This window comes from Lepidochelys kempii, chromosome 1, assembly GCF_965140285.1.
Source record: "Lepidochelys kempii isolate rLepKem1 chromosome 1, rLepKem1.hap1, whole genome shotgun sequence".
Classification (NCBI taxonomy): Eukaryota; Metazoa; Chordata; order Testudines; family Cheloniidae; genus Lepidochelys; species Lepidochelys kempii.
The window spans coordinates 212975931-212992559 of record NC_136380.1 but is presented as its reverse complement, the minus strand read 5'-3'; the positions used below and the strand labels follow the sequence as shown (position 1 = coordinate 212992559).

At 45.9% G+C, this 16629-nt stretch overlaps 1 protein-coding gene across 1 annotated transcript in view; it reads right to left on the bottom strand.

The window, feature by feature from the left end:
- Positions 1-16629, bottom strand: part of LOC140906703 (scavenger receptor cysteine-rich domain-containing protein SCART1) — a 39845-nt gene that overhangs the window by 13528 nt on the left and 9688 nt on the right. The window contains exons 3-11 of the mRNA XM_073331191.2: positions 14295-14609; positions 13748-14062; positions 10665-10982; positions 5585-5899; positions 4790-5104; positions 1493-1555; positions 1092-1406; positions 710-745; positions 205-342 (exon numbers count right to left, since the gene is read on the bottom strand). Of these exons, the coding sequence (XP_073187292.2) occupies positions 205-342; positions 710-745; positions 1092-1406; positions 1493-1555; positions 4790-5104; positions 5585-5899; positions 10665-10982; positions 13748-14062; positions 14295-14609 (2130 nt within the window). The remainder of the gene's footprint in view (positions 1-204; positions 343-709; positions 746-1091; positions 1407-1492; positions 1556-4789; positions 5105-5584; positions 5900-10664; positions 10983-13747; positions 14063-14294; positions 14610-16629) is intronic.

The following is a 16629-nucleotide window of genomic DNA, read 5'->3' as shown; positions in this document are numbered from 1 at the left end:
AATGCCCCCAGCTTAGTGTCATCTGAAAGAGTTATTGCTCTCCTGGTCATTTCTACAGCCAGATCATCAATGACAATATTAAATAAGACAGGACTTAGCATAGACCTGAGGTCCCCTCATAGTTCTGCCAATGCCCCTCTCCACACCTGCAGCTCCCCCGCTATTGCAGAGGCATTTCAGACAGTGACACTAATCAGGACCCACCTCTGTGCTGTGCCCTGGCCCTTTGCACCTGTGCACCCAGAATGATTAACAGCAGGCAGAGAAGGACCCCCAGGATAATGCAGACGACAACAGGCACCGTGACTCTCCCACTGTCGGTCAGAGGACGGCGTGGGGGAGCTGGGTGGAAATGAACATACAACAGGGAGAGATTATTCTGTGAGAGTCAGGGGGGCCCAGGGGAGCTCATCAGTGTATTATTGAACCACCTAGGAAGTAGGGTAATGGCCTGGGACCCAGTCTGTACACCATGGGGGCAGCTCACAGGCTGCTGTTTAAATCATGGGCCCTGCACCGGGGGCTAGAACCAATAGACAGGAATTGTCCTGCTCAGCACAGCCTGCAGCTCCCACCCGGGTGTCATTCACCCTTAGATTTCACACTGTGTGTAAAGAAGCTCATTTTCTTAGGGTGGAGGTTCCAGCTCATTCCCCTGCGAGCCTGGCAGTAGGTAAATTTAACCCTTGCTTGGAAGAGAATGTGTTACCTGTTGTAGCCGGTGAAGCTGTTGTCTCTGTCACGCCTGCAAGGGGAAAAGGAAGGAGAGTTGGAGTGTGGAGTGAGGGGGTGATGACATGCTGTTACGTGATTGTTCCTCTGAGTCCCCATGTGCTCTGCACATCACCTACATTTCACCCATAATATATTCCTCACAGCAGCACAGGCTTAGCGGCTTAGCCTGTGCCGGATAAAGGAAGCAACGTGGTCTGATGCCCTAGCACTTTAGAATAAAAAAAAGTCCCAACACATCCTGTCTTTTAAGGAAAAAGGAGGCCTGGTCTGTGGGCAGGAATGGGGACCCAGCTGCTGTGACACCTGCTCCCCCTTAAAAATTATATAATAAAGCAGAAACATCTCCTGTCACTCACCTGAGCAATTCACTGCAGCATCTTCCTTATGACCACAGTTACTCTCACCCCAGGGCTTGGCAGGACAGTCCCAGAGAGATGACTCTGTCCCTCTGCAGTTCAACGTCTCCACCCAGATGGGACCAGTCCCCTCACCGAATGCAGCCTCGCCCGGAGCAGATACAGCAGATCCACAGCCCAGTTGTTTACACACAACGTTAGCATCCGCCATGTCCCAGGAGTCATCACAGACTGTTCCCCAGGAGCCACGGTACCAAACCTCCACTCTCCCCGAGCATCTGTCCTCTCCTCCCACGACACGTAACTTCTCCCGGTCTGGAAATACAGAAACCTCACATGTTACTGGGACAGCTGGGAATGTCCTTAGGGACTGAGGAGGAGACACAGAGAGGCAGAGATACCTGTGCAGTCTGTAGAGTTCGGGCATTCAGCAAATGGATTCTGAGATGGTTTCCCTTTCCCACCTATGGAGATAAAACACTGAGGTGACTGGACTGGGCAGCATGTGTGCTGCAGGATACAGTAGGGTTTACTGGTATTTCAAACCCCAATACCAGCACTTTATAAACTGGCCAAAAGCTAAAATCTGGTAATTGGGATAATTAGCTCTTCTGGTGTTTCTCTGGATTTTGAAATCTTTGATCAGTTCCCAGCTGGAATGCACGTGTCTTTATGTAACTGGCAGGACAGTATATCTAAGGGTTTGTCTACACTTGAAATGCTACAATGGCACAGCTGCACCACTTCAGAGTACACACGACCTATGCCGGAGGGAGGGGTTCTCAGTGTAGGTAATACGCATCCCTGACCTAGTGCTGTTTACATGGCATTTAGGTTGGTTTAATGACATCGCTCAGGGGCATGGATTTCCCCTGGCGCAAATTAGCAGGGTCGACTTAATTTTCTAGTGTAGACCAGCCTGGAATCTACTCCATCTCCCCACTCAGACAACATCCCTGAATCCCCTGCACAGTGACTGGAATGTAAACAGACACATGAATTGAAACGCACCTTCATCACTGCAGGAACCAATAGAAGAGGAATATTAATACTCAGAACGAGCTATGTAGGAGTTGCAGGTCTGTACCTTCCCACACTGAGAGGCAGTATATTGACACTGGTTATGGCACTAGAATAGGACTTAAAAGACCTGTGTTTTATCTTTGTCTCTGCCTTCAATCTGTTGTGTGATCTTGGCCAAGTTAATTCATCTCCATGTCCCTCTGCATCTCCTCTCACCTGCCTTGTCTGTCTCAGCTGTAAACTCCATATGGCAGTGCCTCTCTCAGTCGGTGTTTTTACAGTGCCTGGTGCATTGAGGCCTTGGGGACTTTAGGTGTTACAGTGATATAAATAATGCTTCAGACACGGATCTATCAATGGACTTCACAGCCCAGACCTCAGATTGTTATTCCCAGGAAGATTTTTAACCATAAAGGCACACTATTGATGTTCTTTAGTCTACTCCTGGGGGAATTCTGCACCAAAATGTTAAAAATTCTGTGCACAATATTTTAAAATTCTGCAAATTTTCTTTGTCAAAATAACACTATATAATCATGCCAGTTTCAATTATTTTGGTAATTTATTTCAAAATACCTGTCAGCAAGTATGTCTGTAACAATACAGACACAGACAAAAATTCCCCAGGAGTAGAGAGTTAAAGAAACCCCTATGACAACCCAGTTCCTGTTTCTCTGCCCCCTCGCCTCCCTCAGAGACCCGAACCCCCTCCAACCCAGAGCCCAGATGCGGGGGCCCCCTGGCCCAGATTCCCACACCTTCCCGCCCCCAGAGCCCAGCCGCGGCGCCCCCCCCTTTGCCAAGATACCTGCTCCCTCTCTCGCAGAGCTCAGTCATGCCCCCCCCCCAGCCCAGACACCTGCCCCCTACCCCTCAGAGCCCAGGGATCAAGAGGAAGAAACAGTCTCATGCTGGGTCCCCAGCTTGTGTGGAGTTTCCTGCATGCCACCATCTCCTTCCCTCAGGGTGTGCTGGGAACTGCAGCTGTTGGGAACTCTCTACCTTCCTCCCCCTCCTCCCAGCAGTGTCTTCTATGTGCGAGCTGGGCTCTGCTGGGTCCAGCGGCCCCTAGTGGTGGCCAGCAGCACTGCAGCCCATTTCTGTGGGGGGAAAGGCAATTCTGTACACATAACATTAATTTCTGCAAAATTCTGCATTGCGCAGTGGTGCAGAATTTCCCCAGGAGTATTTAGTGGATAACTCTTACTGGGTCTCACTATGGGACTGATCCAATACCCATGGAAATCAACAGGTAAAAAAGGTGGTCTTGAGGTTAAGGCATTGGCGTAGAACACAAGTGGTTTGCAGCCAGTTCCTGGTTATACTACAGACTCCTTGAGACAGTTTTTATATCTGTTCTCTATCTATAAAATGGGGATAATAATGCTTTCTGGAAAGCAGTGTTCTTGTTTGGCTGACACTTGAGTTTGCCACAGTAGACAGCAGGATTCTGATCCCAGTTTTTGCAGCTCTGAAGTGGAGTATGAAACACTGCTTACTAACAATGGCAGTGAAGGGCTTTATTTGTTAATAGTGTTTATGTACCTACATAAGGAGAAGATTTCTGAGAGCAGAAAGCTTTTTAATCTAGTACACAAAAGCCTAACACGATCCAGTGGCTGCAAGGTGAAGCTAAATAAATTCAAACTGGCAATAAAGAACAGTTTATTTAACAGTCACCGTAATTAACCATTGAAACATTTTACCAAGGTGGCTTCTCCATTACTTGAAGTATTTAATTCAAGATGGGAGGATTTTCTAAAAGACATGCTGTAGCTAAACCAGAATGTATAGGCTAGATCAGTGGGGTTCGTGAACCCCTGGGGGTTTGCAGAACATTACAGGGGCTTTGCCAGAAAAATTTCACTAATGGCGGCCAGAGGACCCTGGGCATTGGAGGCAGCAGGTGGGACAGCCGGAGCCCCAGGGAGAGCGGGGCCGGGCAGTTGGGGCTCGCAGCCTGAGCCCTGCTCCCATCAGCAGGAGAGCCAGCCCCCTGAACCCCAGTGCTCTGAGCGGGGCTGGCAGCCGGAGCCCCAGGGAGAGCAGGGCCGGGCAGTTGGGGCTGGCAGCCTGAGACCTGGCGGTCAGCGGGACCTGCAGCTCGAGCTCAGTGGAGCTCAGTTGACTGGGGTGGTCAAGGGGGTGCAGCAGCAGGAGCCCCACGCAGTGCAGAGTGCGGAGGAAATTTCAACTTAAATCCCTAGAAATATTCATTTTTAGGAGGGGGTTCACGAGATTTCACAATTTAGTGAAAGGGGTTCGCGGGCTGTTAAAGTTTGGGAACCACTGGGCTATGCAGGAATTACTGGTTAATATTCTATGGCCTGCCATATTAGATTATTTTAACAGGCTCTTCAGACCTTAAAATCTATGATTTGATTACTTCGATTTGATTACTTTACTGGGTGTTGGATTAGGTCATAACTGATCATGCTGTATAATGTGTATTTTTTAATAATTGATTTCCATGTTTGTTATTAACAGACTACATTCCTATCTCTATAACTTCAGAAACTGAAAATAAGTTTGTGCCATTGCTGAGTATGTTAAAAGAATATAACTATGAATTTCATAAAATATAGTGAAAATAAAAAATACCACAATTATATCAAAACCTGTCAGCGAGTTAGACTTGTGGTTTGAGAGTTTATATAGTATAGTTTACTATTTACCTGCACAAAAGATGTGGGTTTCTTGTCCTCTGGTACTACATGACTGCTGATTCCATGGGTCTGACGGGCATTGCCACAGGGAGCTGTGCTGCTTATTGCACCGAATGCCATCCACCCAGGTGGGGCCAGAGCCTATTCCATATGTAAAGTCTCTTAAAAGAATCCCACTGTCTCCGCAGTTCAAATGTTTGCATATAAGTGCCCTGGTGACGGCATCCATGGGACTGTTGCAAACACTGCCCCATGTCCCATTGTAGAAAACCTCCAGCCGCCCAGCACAGGCACTGCCGCTCACCAGTTTCAGATCCATGAGCCCTAGAAGGAAATGCAGAAGTTGGCTGTGACATTTTCTGATTCTGAAACACACTGTGGTTTGAAGGCTGAATCCCTGAGATCGCTAACAAACCTGCACATTCTTCTACAGAAGCAAGATTCATTTCTCAAATCAGAAAGACTTTTCTGGAGACCAGCGACAGACATATTAACAATGGAATTGGTATTTAAAAGACACCATTCACCAATAGTTACACACAATGGTACCCAAGATTCAGAATTTAATACATGTTCTAAAGCTAAGGTAATAATACAATATTTCCAGTACCCCTTGATATTAACTGTTGTCAATGTAGACTTTTTAATGGTGACCATTGCAGGTGGATAGGTCAGGAAGAAAGACAGATAGAGAAATGGAAAGGGAGATAAACTTTCTGTTATTCTCATCTCTCTCCCCAAACACCCATATACTTCATTAAATTCCCTAGTAACCAAACTCATGAGATCATTCACAGAACAGACCTGAGCAGAGAACTCCTGCATCCTCTTTGTGTCTGCAGTTGTGCTGGCCCCAGCCCTGGGAAGGACACTCCCAGAGATCAGATTCGTTCCCAGAGCAGTTCACATTGTCCAGCCAGATCTGCCCGGATCCTTGCCCATAATGAGCAGAGACAGTTGCATTGATGGCGCGTCCACATCCCAGTTGTTTGCAAACAACATTGGAGTCTGGTAGGTCCCAGGAATCATCACAGACTGTTCCCCAAGTACCATTGTAATAAATCTCCACTCTCCCGGCACAGCGACCTGGCCCATTCACCAGCCGGATCCGCCTGCTCCCTACAAGGATGAATCCCAGTGAGTAATATGTAATATAATGATAACTGGACAGCTTCTATGCAAACCAATGATGCTGCTCCAATGGCTGAAATATTGAAATGCTTTTAAAAGTCTGTCTTTAACATGAAACATAAAGAGAAGAAGTCTGCAGAGTTAGAAAGTGATTAAGGCATGGTAAAGAGATCTTAAAAGTGCATAAGGGAATAAGGCTTAATCCTGAATGCTTGACTTACCTAGGAGAAAGAACTAGCTGAGAGTTTGTGGATTTGCAGAATCAGTCGTGCCTTCAAAACTCAAATCTTTTCAAACATGTATTTGAAAATAAGTTTAGAGGGCATTCAAGGATAATAATTTAGCTCACAAGTTTGCTTAAGTACTAATAATTATGTTTGTAAGTGCTGAAGAATTGGGAGGTACTAGAAGCTTAGAGGAAAGCAAATACGGCACCAATTTATTTTAACAATTATGTAAGTGATCCTGATTACTACTGTCCTGTAATTCATATTCCTATCCTGAATCCAATGTAACCATAAGCCATTAGCAGCTGAAATTTACAAACAGGTCATGCTAAGTACCTTATACTGCTTTTTAATAGCTATCACATCAATGGATGATAAAATGGATGATAAAAATACAATAGATGTAATAACTCTGCATTTTAGTAAAGCATTTGATAAAGTTTCTCACAAAATCAAGCTTTCAGCATTCAGCATTCTGACTTAGATATGATTTTGGCTAGGATGTGATCAGCTACAGGGAGGAACACAAAATATAATGATAAAATGGCAATATGTTATATATAGCAAAAGTCTCAGATTATACAAAACTGGGAGAGACTATGAACACTGAAAAGTGTGAAATCATAAGCAAAAATATAAAGCCCCATTATATACCATTAACTTCTAAATATAAATCCACACTAAAGTCAAAAGAGAATTGTGCTTACATCCTGATGACACTATATGGCAGGGGTGGCCAAACTGTGGCTCACAAGCCACATGTGGCTCTTTTACCATTAAGTTATGGCTCGCAAGCTCCCTCTATCCCCCCTTCTCTGCCTACCACACCCGGGGTGGTGCGGGGCTGGGGGGTGCTCGGGACCTCTGCCTTGGAGTCTGGTGGTGGGGTAGGAGCTTCTGTCCAGCAGGGAGGAGGGTCTCAGGACTTCAGTCCTATGGGGTGCACCTGCCGAGGCTTGGGGCTTCAGCAGGAATGGGACTGAAGCCCTGAGCCCTGGCTCCTGCAGGTGTGCTCCGGCTCTTGAACTTCTGAAGACCATTGTATGTGGCTCGGCGGGCCAGTAAGTTTGGCCAGCCCTGCAATGTGGCCCTTGGGTAAGGAAATCAAAATGAGATTCAGTTCAGGAAAATGGAAGTGAATATGTCTGGTAAAAAATAATATGAAACACATATAATCATTGGGATCAGCTGAGAAGGAGCAAAAGTTAAAGAGACCTAGTGGCAAGAAAGGTAAATAGAATAGATGTGAGACTGCAATCATGGGCAACAAGTATCAAAGACGGGGGAAGCTGTGCCTCCCCAAACAGCCTAGCCCACGATCTGCCCCCAGGCCAGGCCCTCTCCTGTGGTACACAGTGCACTGCCCTGTCTGGCCCAGGCTGGCTGGGGCTGGCTGGCCTGCCTCCTGCAGAGACTCCGAGTGGCTGGGGCTGGGGCCGTGCTACCCAGCGCACTGGGGCTGGGGGCGCTGCAGCCACACAGCCTGACACTCTGGGGCTGGAGGTGGCCCAGCTGCCTGAAGCACTGGGGCTGGGGCCTCGCCCCCCGGCCCCTTGTGCTAGGGCTGGGGGCCACGGTGGGGTGCTTTGGGCTCCTGCGGGGGTGGGGGAGGGGAAGAAGAAGAGTAGGGGCAAGGCCTTAGGCACAAGGGGAGGGAGAAAGGGGGGCACAAGGGGAGGGGCGGGGCCTTGGGCACAAGGGGAGAGGCTGGGGGCTAGCCTCCCCCAAAGGCCGGGTCACTGGCCACCCATTCGTGCAATGTGATAAAACTACAAGAAACTAAGCTGTCTACTCTAGACTGGATGCATAGAGGCATCATATTGGAGAGCTGGGAGAGGAGAGAGGTTCCCAGTATGGTTCTCAGAAGAACTATTTGAATTTGTCAGACAGAAACATTTTCCATCTGAAAATGATGATTTGACAAAATTGCAACAATTGTGTTTATTTTTTCAAAGTTTTAGATCAAAGTATCAAAACATATTGTTTCAATAATGCTGAAATGTTTAATTTCTGCTTTATCATTTCTACTTTTATGTTATATTATGTCATATTACAATTATAATAAACATAAAAGTCAAGGCAATGGGGTCAAAACAAAATGTTGTTTCAATTTTTCTGAAACAAAATTTTGGAATTTTTGCTTGTGTGAAATTTCAAATTTTAATTTTAATTTGGAGGGGAAAATCAAAATTTTCCCAGTTTCCTGTGGAATGGGAATTCTGGTTTCTGACCCACTCAAGTTCTGAGGAGCACCCCTACCTGATCCTGCTCCCTTGACACCATGAGGGGAAAATATGAAACAATCTAATGTGTCTTTAGAAATCTGTTTAATCTATTTTGGGAGAGCAAATACCATTTACATTAACCATAAATGTAAGTTATTGTGTGGTGTCATTACAGGGCAGAGTTAAGGTTGTCTATTTCCAGGGATCTACTACCACTCAGGACAGGGCTCTCATCACTGGGCTATGAGTCATCCTGATGTGGGTCTCTCTCCCATTGACATTGTTCCACTTTAATTAAATAAATATAATTGGGCAGAGAAAGAATCATTCTATTGCCTAGAGTGCTCATCCTAGAGGCAGGAGATCTCTGTTCAAATCCCTCCTACTTATCAGGGAAAGAGGGGACTTTCCACATCCTAGGTGAGTGTGTTAACCACTGGGATAAAAGCGGCACTCCTTCTTTCTATTTCCTTCCTCCCCCTCCCCCACTCCTTTTTGCTGTTCTACATGGAGTTAGATGTCCTCCGACATGTCTACCACATCGGACTCTGCACACGAGTTAGGCACAGAAATGCCTCTCTTCCCCCAGTTCCTGGAGCATGCTCTGAGACTGGTGCCTCCCTGCAGCTCAGACTTACACTGGAATAAAAGACTTGTGACATGGCTGCAGCTGACCTGGAGCTCAGGCTGCAGGGCTAAAAATTCCTGTGTAGACCTTTGGGCTTGGCTTGGGGCCCAGGCTCTGGTATCCTCGCAGCACCTGATCTGGGCCAGTTGCAGGTGTTTAATTGCTGGGTAGACATACACTTAGGTGCCTGTCTCCATGAGAGGGGCAGAGTTTAGGACACACCCCTCTCACTAGCATCTCCCATTGACTAATTTACAAGGCTTCCTGACTAGTGAGCTGGCTTTTGTGAGTCCCATTCTAAGGCTTCTATCTCTTCCCACTCATTGTATAGGGCGCCTAACTCAGGTGTTGTAGATCACGTCATTCCTGTGATTTTCTAAGCTCTTAAAAGATAAGTTTTGCAATGCCTACTTCCTTTGTAGGTCCAGGCTTTAGTGATCTTTCTTTGAGCTCTCACATCTCTATTGTTTGCAACAGGTCTTGGCTATTCAGCAGAGGGAATCTCCTGTGGCTACAGCACTGCCTTTTCTTTGTTCCATGAAACTCTGTTCAGATTTGGCTAAGATCTACAGTGTTCAAAATTGCCATTTCCCTTCTCTCATTTGAGTTCTTCAGGAAAATGTTAGCAGCCCGTCAAAATCACTGACCCTTCACTAACACTATCATCAAAGCAACAGCAGAGCATTCACTGTACTGTGACCAGCTCGGAGTTACCAGAGCAGCTGTAGAGGGGGAAGAGAGCAGGACTGGGTTCCTGCCCACTCCTCTGTAAATCCCAAAACCCAGCACTTGGCCTCAGTGGCCCATTTACCACCATACCCCACACTCTGGGGGCAGAACATGGGGCTAGAACCCCAAGAACCTGGCCATGGAGTAAAAGAGACACAGAGTGGATTTCCACCAACCATCCTGCTCTCACAGCACATGGTCCAACAGAAAATTCCGCAATCTGGGATAATACATGGAGTGGGAGTTCCCCCAATTTTGAAGGTGAGGGAGAGAGAGCCAGACCAGGCTGGATTTCCCCACAACCATCATGCAGACCCAGCAACCCATTCCCTTCTTGGATAACAGCCTTCTCCTGCTGCTAGCTGACATTGTTAGTTCTGCAGGTTAAATAGTAGCAGCAATCTGGGCTCTCGTGCCAAAGGTATGAAGTAGGGGTCAGACCCCACTGAGGAGTCACAGGGGGAGGTGAGTGGTAGGGGTGCACATAATAGAATTTGGTTTTACCTCTCTCTTTTTTATAGGAAATTTCACATAAAACTACATTAAAAGAACGTTATTTGGGTTGCAGATTCAAGCTGTCAAAAGTTAGGAAATAGATTTACATTTGCTAGTGCAACCTTACCATGGGCTCTTTGTGCGCGTGCATTATGATACCGACTTGGGAGTATTTGATCACAGACTATTTTTTTCACAGGCCCCACTCCGTGCACAGGCTGGATTGTGCAGAATTGCTGAATTGCTGCTGGCGCTTAATCGCTAATGTAGTTATGCTGTTGTTTCTGCATATAACACACATACTTTTACTGGAGACGGTCCATAATGTGACTCTCAAATCCATATCTGTTTGAGATCTCAGCACAAGGTGGGTGGAGGCAGGCCCTGGGGTGGGTCATGTTCCTATTGGACAAGGACAGGCTGTTTGTAAAATGTTTACAGTAAATCACCTGAGCAAACAACACCGGCATCCTCAGTAATTCTTGCCTGGGCTGTCTCAAATGCGGAGATGTTGCAGAGAGTCAGGCGAGTCTCATTTCCTGCACAGTGGACACTTCTCAGCCCCACAGGGCCTGTTCCTCGCCCAGACTTAGGGGGGTTAAAAGCTTTCTCAGTAACTCCGCACTGGAGCTCCCTGCACACCACGCTGGCATCGTTCATGTCCCACTGGTCATCCAGCACTCTGCCCCACACACCATGGAGGGAAATCTCGACTCTCCCATCGCACCGGCTCTCTCCATTCAATAGTCTGAGCGATTCCGAATGACCTGGACCCAGGAGAGATGGGAAATAGACTGAGCACATTAGGAACAATACGAACTCTATAGTAGCTCAGTGAATAAAATGACCCATATTCAAGTCATTGCATTGATACAGGCATCTGCATGTGTCACAAGGAGGTAGTGATCGTGTGTGGCAGTGGTGTGTGTGACACAGAGATCCCTTGGCAAAGGCTCCCCAGTCCTTTGAAATTCTGTCCTCAGACCTGACAAACTCACTACACCGAACACGCATCTTGTAGGGAATTTACCCATAAGGGGTAACAGGTAGGTGTCTACAGAAAGCTCATAACTTATCACGACTCAGAACCATTATGAGATGTATGTGCAGGTAACATTTAAGTAATCATGGAAGTATATTGAATGGAGACTTTACGGACTTGCAGTAAAAGTTAGTCACCAGGGATAACAGGTCTCAGTGATGGCCCATTCAAGCAGGAGGGAGCTGACACCCCTCCCTGGTTAGCCAGTGAGGTAATTCGAGGCTCAATTGCTCCATTCCCAGACTATCAATGGAAACCCTCAGAGACAACTGCAAACAATCAAAACCAAAACAGAGGTAAAAAAGGAACAATACAACAGCAGGGAATCACCCTGCCTATGAATTTAGACAAAAGACTGGTTCAGTATAACACAGAGTGGGAGAGGCATTCTGGATCCTGTCACTGAGGAGACATTTTTTGGAGCAGGGGTGTATTTGTGCAAGTTTGGATCCTGATTCCTGTGAAGCCAGACAGCACTGCAACAGACTTAACTTTTCCGGGAAACCTATTTTTTAGATAGGAAAGGTAACTGTTGATAAGTGTAAGCCTTAGGTCATGTTTTATGGTTTTGTCTTATATTGTAACCGTTTGTTTTCACCACTCTCTCTTGTTTCTAGTGAACTTTCTTTCTTAAATAAATTTTCTCCTGTTTTATTATAAGAGCTTACAAGTGCTGTGTATTATACAGGAGTTTACATTAAAACTAGTAAACTAGGGCACACTGCACTTTTGGAGAATCTGTGTCTTCTGTGAGTAGCCAGTGTCAGGGGCTGGATATCACAGAGGAATGATTCAAAGGGACTTGGAGTCTAGGATGCACCTTGTGTTAACCTGCAAGGCAAAGACATGGCTGACATAGCCCAGAGGAGAGTGTTTGAGTGACTAACAGGCTGATGATGTTAACGATCTAACACCCACCCACCATGGGCAAGGCTACCTCTTACCAGAGGCAAGAGACCACTAGGTGCCCTGGGTCCCTCAAGAACAATCACAGTTTAATCAGAGTGTTCCCGCAGTGCACAACACTACAGCTATTCTCTTCTGAAGACTATGGGGAGAAAAGTACAACTTAGAACAACCCTGAATCTGCTCTTAGTTACACCAGGGTCTGGGCAAGGCCCTACACGGCACCAGAATAAAGAACGTAAATGTGGCTTAAAGCTGCCTTCCCTGCCAACCAAGTGCAGAAACGGAGTGACTGAGAATCAGGTCTATGGTCTCAATGAGAGTTAAATACCTTGAAGACAGAGAATGGCACCTGAGTAGGCAAATGGGTTTTGTGACTGATCTAAGGGAGTTTGGCCAAGGGACATTAATGGCTTGTGGTATTAAGGAAACAATCCAAGGTGCTCTGGAGAACAGTGACCAGTGAGTCTTTGTGCCAAAATCTCTAGAAAGAACAGAAAAGAGAGAGAGAGAGAGAGAGAGAGAGAGAGAGAGAGAGAGAACCCTGTTTACAATGGGGAAACTCTAGTACGTGGTCCCACATAGTTTGTTTTGTTTGTTTGTCTTGATTTTAACACAAAGAAATTAACTAATAGATCCAAATATGGTACGGTGGCAGTCACTGCATACTTATGGTTGGGACTGAGTTTCTTTTATAATTTTGGCCACCCTCCTAACTTATCCTAGTATTGGCCTCTATGTTGCCCATTGAAATCTGTGGTAAAGGACCATTTTCACTGTCTAAAAAGTAAACCAGTTGAGGGTGCACCTTAAAGTACAAAAGGGTTCACCAGTCTAAAAATCATTGAATGCTTCATTGCTTTGTTTCTTGACAGAACAAGAAGCAATGGTCTCAAGTTGCAGTGGGGGAGGTCAAGGTTGGATATTAGGAAACACTATTTCACTAGGAGGGTGGTGAAGCATTGGAATTGGTTACCTAGGGAGGTGGTGGAAACTCAGTCCTTAGAGGTTTTTAAGGCCCGGCTTGACAAAGCCCTGGCTGGGATGATTTACTTGCTTTTGGTCCTGCTTTGAGCAGGGGCTTGGACTAGATGATTCACTCTGCATCATGAAGAAGAGCAGAGTTGAGGCTGGGGGGCTGAACTGAAGGGTGGCAACTCAGAGGGAACAGAACTGATGGATGCCTGGGTAGGGACAGAACTATTTGCTGGGCAGGGGACAGGCAGATGTGGGGGTGAGCGCTCCTGCAGTCGGGGCCAAAATCATCTTACGCAATACAGTGGGGCAGCCACCAGGGGCACTCTCGGTACCAGTCTGATGAATTCTAGCTCTGTCCTAGCAGCTCCTTTCTGTTGGAGTCAAATGCTCCTATTCTTCTTGTTCAGTCTTAGCATCTTCCATGATAAAATGGTCTGGGAGGCAACATTGCTGAAGTGTGGAGTACAAGGATTTCTCCAGGTAGTAACTATTATTTTACCTCATGATCCTTGATTCTAGATCATTCTTCCTCTCCCTGTGCTCTGGAGGGCAGTGTCAGACACTGAGGGGCAGGTGTCATTAATCCAGCATTTCTGCTGCACTTACCTGAGCAAATTACATTGGCATCATTGTCATGCGGGCACGGAGATGCCCCCAGGGCAGTCACAGGGCAATGGCCCAAATGGGGTTCAGTCCCTTTACAATGAAATGTGTCTTTCCAGACAAAGCCTGTTCCTTTCCCAAAATACCCTCCTCCTGGAGCTGATACAGCGAACCCACAGTCGAGCTGATGACAGAGAACGTTGGCATCTGATAGATCCCAGTGTGAGTCACAGACAGTTCCCCAGGCACCAAGAACCTGGATCTCCACCCTCCCTGAGCACGCTGTGCTGCCGTTCACCAGCTGGAACGCTGTGTGCCCTGGGGAGAAGGGAGAAGGGGTTTAGAGAGGGAGCCTTGGAGCAATTTCATATCAAATTGATAAGTACGGGAAGTCAGGGGTGACTGATCCCTTTCTTATTGTTAGGGTTTTACAGGAAGCTGATGGCACCCTCTTATCCCAGCTCCCTACAGAGTGAGATTATTTTATTGCTGCACCCTAATCTAGAATACACAACACTGGGATTTTAAAGACATCATGCTGAATTCTTACTTGAGCATATGGCGCTGGCATCATTTGCATGTGAGCATGTCTGATTCACATGTGATATCCTGGGACAGTATGCAAGGTGTGACTCATTCCCCACGCACTGCAGCTCTTCAGTCCAGATCAGCCCCTGTCCTTCTCCAAAGTGAGCTCCTCCCGGGATAGATAAAGCTCTTCCACACTCTAATTCATTACAGATAACACTGGCAGCTTTGAGATCAAAGTGTGCATCACAGAGTGTAGCCCATGTTTCACCATGTCTTATTTCCACACGTCCTGAGCAGGGATTATCTCCTCCCACCAGCCGAGGCTGTGAGTAGCCTAGAGAGTCAAACAATCCATCAATGAATGTTACACTTACACTCCATACTCGCCACTACACCTTTCAGTAAATAGACATGTTTTTCAAACTTTTTCATAACAATGTTTAGAAATCATGGATTATACCTATGAGTACGTTAAAAAATACAGTACCTGTAATTAAATATCTGTTCTTGAAATATGGACCTTTGTGTCACTATTTAGAAACGAACACTACTGTCAGTGTTTTTTAACTAATTGTGAAGGATGTGAGAGAGGCCTGTATTATTTTATGAAGTTTTGCTTGTTTTCTTGCTGTGTTGTCTGCTACAGGATTACTAAAAGTACTCCAAGAAGAGGTGTGTTCTTAATTCAGTTTAGCTAACTTGGGTTAAATAGCAGTGAGGACACACCAGTTCAGCTTTTAACTCAGGGCAGGCCTATACTACAAACGCTGCATCAGCAACTGCACCAGTGCAGCTGTAGTGCTTTGATGAAGACACTCTAAGCCGAAGGGAGAGAGCTCTCCTGTCAGCTTAGTTACGCCATCTCCACAAGAGCTGGTAGCTATATCAGCAGGAGAAGCTCTCCCACCAACATAGCACTGTCTACACGGACAGTTAAGGTTGGTATAACTAGGTCTCTCAGGGGTGTGGATTTTTCACACCTATGAGCAGTATAGTTATACCCATAGTGTAGACCTGGCCTGAGATTAGCAGTTCAAATCAAGCCCAGGGCAGCCTGAGGTTGAATTTGAGCTGCTAACCTGAGTTAAAAGGCAAGTTGCCATGTTTTCACTGATATTTTAATTAGAGTTAACTAATGGGGGTTAGCTAACCCACGTTAAGAATACACTTTTTTGCAGTCTATGCATTCCCTGAGGGTTAAATCAGACCTGGATGGTTTGTTTCCACAAGAAACAAGACAATATTTTAGATAACTCATTCACTGATATTCAGAAGAAAATACAGGTGACAATACCTTTGAAATTTTAACACTGTCCATGCTGCGATCAGCTGCTTGGCTAGTGAAGTCGGGGGAGATCCAGGTGGGAAACTGGAATAAAATGCTTTGAAATGGATAAAAAGAATGTCCCTGAAGAGCAGGCAGAGGAAGTGGTCAAGTTATTGCTCAAGGGGAGCAAACTGATACAGAGACAAGCCCTGGAGGATGGGTCTTAACTTTTAAGCAGCTGGACCTGCCTAAGTTTTAAGGAAGATGCTAAGCTTTAGGTAAGATAGAAGCATATTTGTTGTGTAAAAACTTGTTCTGCCTTATTCCCGCTGCTGCGATTAAATAATACTGATACCGAGGCAGTGGCAGTGCGTAACCAGCTGGCTCTGCCCCTGATGTAAGGGCACTCTGCATTGGAGATATTCCCTGGGGGAGGTTGCACTTGTCCTGTGGCCCCATGCTCCAGGTTAGCTCTGCCATTAACCTGCTGTCTGACCTCAGACTAGTCATTTCACCTTTCTGGACCTCCGCTTTTTCCTGTAGTCTTTGTCTGTCTTTTCCATTCAGACTGTGAAGCAGAGACTGACTATTTACTTTGCATTTGTACAGTGCCTTACTGAAAACAAAGGCAAATTTGTATTAAAACCAAAAGAAATTTTGCCAGAGTAAAGACTGAGAAGAAAAAATGTGTAAGGACCTCAGGATTTGGCAATATGAATGGGTCTGAGCCTAACATCCGGGGAGGCAAACTTTAATTGCAAGAATAGGCATGATTTTAGGAGTCAGAGAAGAACACTCCTCTCCCCAAGTGCGAATTGAGGGTGCAAATGTATTTATTTATTATTACTTATTCTTATTATTAATTATTATTATTTATTATTATTATGTTACGGTAGCATGTACGGTGTGCTAGATGCTTTCCAGACATTCTAGAAGGGAAGGTTCCTGCTACAGGGAGTACGTGGTCCAAGGACAGAGAGACAGGTACAGAAAGTTTAGTTTTATACAAAGAAAGTTTTATACAAATTAAATAGATTTACTGGAGACAGCATGGCATGTGAGATAATTAGTGTTGCCCACTCTCCCC